The sequence below is a fragment of the Nuphar pumila genome, chromosome 3 (assembly GCF_984573655.1).
Source record: "Nuphar pumila chromosome 3, dmNupPumi1.hap1.1, whole genome shotgun sequence".
Classification (NCBI taxonomy): domain Eukaryota; kingdom Viridiplantae; phylum Streptophyta; class Magnoliopsida; order Nymphaeales; family Nymphaeaceae; genus Nuphar; species Nuphar pumila.
Window position 1 is genome coordinate 75,044,257 of NC_143251.1, and position 4,449 is coordinate 75,048,705.

Here is a 4,449-nt window from a genome sequence, read left to right on the forward strand (position 1 = left end):
CACCCGCAACAACAGTAGCCGCCACAACCACAATAAAGTGCGGAAGTATGCCCTAGATGCAGGAGATCTCATGGGAAGACCAAGTATAGGATGAATATCAGTGCATGCTTAGCTTGCGACGAGTTTGGACACTTTATCAAGGATTGTCCCAGACGGGTGGGGTAGTATGGACAAAACAATGCACCCAGAGCACTGCATGGACAGAAGAGGGCCACAAGATGAGTCTATGCTAAGTTAGAGCAGGATGCTGATGTTATCAAAGGTACTATTTCTATCGCAGGATATAATGCTAAGGTGTTATTTAATAGTGGAGCCACACACTCTTTTGTGGCTACTTGTTTTGCTAAAATGATTGCATCATCCCCTGTTACCTTCGATTATATCCTAGAGATAGTGATACCTTCAAGAGGTAGAACTATTGTTCGTACCTATTTATCAGAGGTTGAGGTCTTGATTTTGGGGCATAACCTATCTGTCAATCTGATTGTACTCTATATGGTTAGGTACGATGTTATCTTGGGTATGGACTAGCTCTATGAGCACCATGCCTCTGTGGAGTGTCATGCACATCGGATTCAGTTTAACCATCAAAACCAACCTATGCTGGAGTATCGCGCTGCAAAATCTGACAAGGACAAAAGGATGATATCGGCTTTAAAGGCCCAATGCCTTGTGGAAAAGGGATGTGAAGCCTTTCTGGCTAGTGTATCCTTAGTGAAGCTTTAAGTAACTTCATTAGAGGACCTCAAAATGGTGAAAGGATTCTCAGATGTGTTTTCTGAGGAGCTTCCTAGAATTTTCTTTATGCGGGAGATCGATTTTGCTATAGACTCGGTGCTTGGAACTGCTCTAAATCGAATAGCACCAACAGAGTTGGAGTTAATGAATCAACTTCGGGAATTGCTGGACAAAGGGTTTATTCAGCCCAATGTTTCTCCATGGGGTGCGCCTGTTCTTTTTGTGAAGAAGAAGGACAGATCAATGCGTTTGTGCATTGATTATCAGATGTTGAATCAAGCGATGATCAAGAACAAATACCCCCTGTCATGCATCGATGACTTATTCGATCAGTTGAGAGCGGCCAAGGTAAATATTGATTTGGGTATGATTAGATTTGTACCTTAAGATTTGAATCCTGTGTTAAATAGATTTTCTAACTTAATTTGACAATTTGTTGAAGGTATTTTCCAAGGTAGATCTCAGATCGGGCTATCACCAGTTGAGGATTAAGGAGTCTAACATCCAGAAGATAGCATTTTGGACTCAATATGGACACTATGAGTTTTGGGTTATGCCTTTTGGGTTGACCAATGCTCCAACGACTTTTATGAATTGGATGAATAGAATCTTTTGACCCTATTTGAATCTCTTTGTGATCATTTTTATTGATGATATTCTGATCTATTCAAAGACCAGAGATCACAGTGTTTATTTTCGGATCATTTTAGAAATCCTCAGAGAGCATGAGCTATTTGCCAAATTCTCTAAGTGTGAATTTTGGTTGGATTAGATAATGTTTCTAGGTCATGTAATCTCTAAGGATGGGATCTCAGTAGATCCGGCTAAGGTGAGCAATCTTTTAATAAAATGATAACGTTTGGTTATGGAATTATAAATTTTATTGAAAGTTGATAAATGAAATTTGGTATTTTAATAGGTGGAGGTTGTATTGAATTGGAAGCAACTGAAGAGTGTTACAGACATTCATAGTTTCCAAAGACTCATTGGATATTATATGCAGTTTATCCAAGAATTTTCTAAGATTGTCGCATCATTGACCAAGCTACTTCGGAAGGGTGTGAAGTTTGTGTGGACATAACAGTACGAGAAAAGTTTTCAGGAGCTTAAGAGAAGGCTTACTACGGTCCCAGTACTTACTCTTCCTTTAGGTCATGAAGGCTTTGTTGTTTATAGTGATGCTTTAGGAGTGGATCTGGGATATGTCTTAATGCAACATGGGAAGGTAGTCACTTATGCGTCCTGTTAGTTGAAGGCTCACGATCAAAACTATCTCACTCATGATCTGGAGCTGGCAGCTATTGTTTTTGCTCTGAAAATATAGAGACATTATCTATATGGAGAGCAATTTGAAGTCTTATCGGACCACAAGAGTCTTAAGTATATCTTCTTGCAGAAGCAGCTCAATATGAGGCAACATAGGTGGTTGGAACTTCTGCAGGACTATGATTTTTCTATCTCTTATCATCTTAGAAAAGCTAACATAGTGGCGGATGCCCTAAGCAGGAAAGAGAGTAGAATATCATGTCTCATAAGCAATGAGTGGAAGCTTCTAGAAGACTTTATTCAGTGGAGTGCTTTTAGATCAGAGCAGGGTAGGATTGGGATCGATAGTATAGTTGTTAGAACCGACCTCATGGATCGTATCATTGATAAGTAGAAGGATGATCCATAGTTTAGCAAGATGATAGCAACTTGTCAACAAGATGAGTCAATTCTGCACCTAGAAGAAGACAATAGCATATGGTATAGACAAAGATTATGGGTACCAGACGATCCAGAATTGAAGAAAGAGCTTTTAGACAAAGCGCACCCATCTAAGTATATCATTTATCCAAGCAACACCAAAATGTTCAAAGATATTCAGAGGAATTTTTGGTATAATGGGATGAAAAGAGATATTGCAGAATATGTTATTAGATGCTTAGTGTGCCAACAGGTGAAGATTGAGCATCAAAAACTTGGAGGACCAATGCAGGCCATAGAGATACCCCAGTGGAAGTGGAAGGATATCACCATGGACTTTGTGGTAGAATTGCCTAAGACTCGACATCAGTACAATGCTATATAGGTGATTGTAAACCGTCTTACAAAGTCAGCACACTTCTTACCAGTCAGTATAGTTAGACCTTAGAGAGCCTTGCGACTCTGTATATAGATGAGATCGTTAGGTTAAATGGGGTACCCATATCAATCAATTCTGACAGAGATTCAAGGTTTATGTCGAATTTCTAGGGACAGTTGCAGAAGGCTTTGGGGACAAAGCTAAAGTTTAGTATGACTTTTCATTCTTAGACAAATGGTCAATCAAAGATGATGATCTAAATATTAGAAGATATATTGTGGGCTTGTGCATTAGAATGGAAAGGTGATTGGAGCAAACACCCGAAGTTAGCAAAATTTGCATATAACAATATCTATCACTCAAGCATAGGTATGGCTCCGTATGAGGCATTATATGGACGACCTTGCAGATCGCCTATTTGTTGGAGTGAGGTTTGTGATCGGTCTGTCGAATATTTGATAGTGCTACAACATTATACCGATCAAGTACAGATGATTCACAAGAGGCTTTTGACCGCTCAGAGTCATCAGAAGAGTTATGCAAATATGAAGCGACGTGAGCTTACTTTTAAAGTTGGAGATCATGTATTTGTCAAGGTTTTGCCAACCAAGAGTGTATTCCGGTTCTGCAAGAAAGGAAAGCTTAGCCCGAGGTACGTGGGACCATTTATGGTTCTTGAGAAGGTTGGAGGAGCGACATACAAATTGTCACTTCCTCCCCAGTTCTTGAATGTTCATAATATATTTCATGTATCTATGTTGAAGAAGTATGTGTTAGACCCAACACATATTATACAGTATGAGGATTTAGAAGTGCAGAATGACTTTACGATTGAGGAGCACTCGATAGAGATTCTAGACCGGAGAGATCAAGTGTTGCGAACAAAGGTTGTTCTCTTGGTAAAAGTGTATTGCCAACACCACAAAATTGAGGAATGCACTTGGGAACTGAAAGAAGCTATGAAAGAGAAATATTTGAGCTTGTTCAGTGAGTAACCCTAGTTAATTTTGTAGACAATTTTTTTTTTTAGGGTAGGATATAATACCTACGATTTTTTGTCAATTACTAAATCATTATTTATATATTATATTAATGAAATTAGGAATTTATCTGATTTCCAATTTGAGATTGAAATTATAAATTAAATTGAGTCAGTAGTTGAAATAGAATTTAATATTGAATTTAATCAGGCATGAAATAAGAATTTAATCATACATAAGAATTTAATATGGATTTGGACCTTAAATTAGGTAGTTGATTTAACTAATGGTATTTGGATCCAACTTAATTAAGTTTGATATAATCCATGACATTTGGATCTTATTAGGGATGAATTGGGTTGGATATAACTAAGGATTTTTTGTTCTAATCTCATTAGATTGAACCCATAGGGTGATACGTTAACAACAACGTTATTATTATTTTGACAAAAAAATTGGCCGATCGGTGCTTTACCTATTAAACCAGAATGACCTTGACGTTCCTCATTTTGAGGGCATTAAAATTGGCTATCTACACACCCAAATTAGTGTTGATTTGAGTATTTTATTATCGACTGAAGTTTATGCCTAATTGTAGGTTAAAAGTCAATATTTTTCAGCGTCAACTAATTTTTTTTGCCGATCTGTGTGCGTATGATTAAATCT

General features: G+C 37.7%; 1 protein-coding gene across 1 annotated transcript; it reads left to right on the forward strand.

Annotated features, from left to right (window-relative positions):
- Positions 1-3,294: 3,294 nt before the first annotated feature.
- Positions 3,295-3,798, forward strand: LOC149843036 (uncharacterized). Its single transcript, XM_090000815.1, has one exon. It carries the CDS (start codon positions 3,295-3,297, stop codon positions 3,796-3,798), a length of 504 nt encoding a protein of 167 aa, XP_089856941.1.
- Positions 3,799-4,449: the final 651 nt, after the last annotated feature.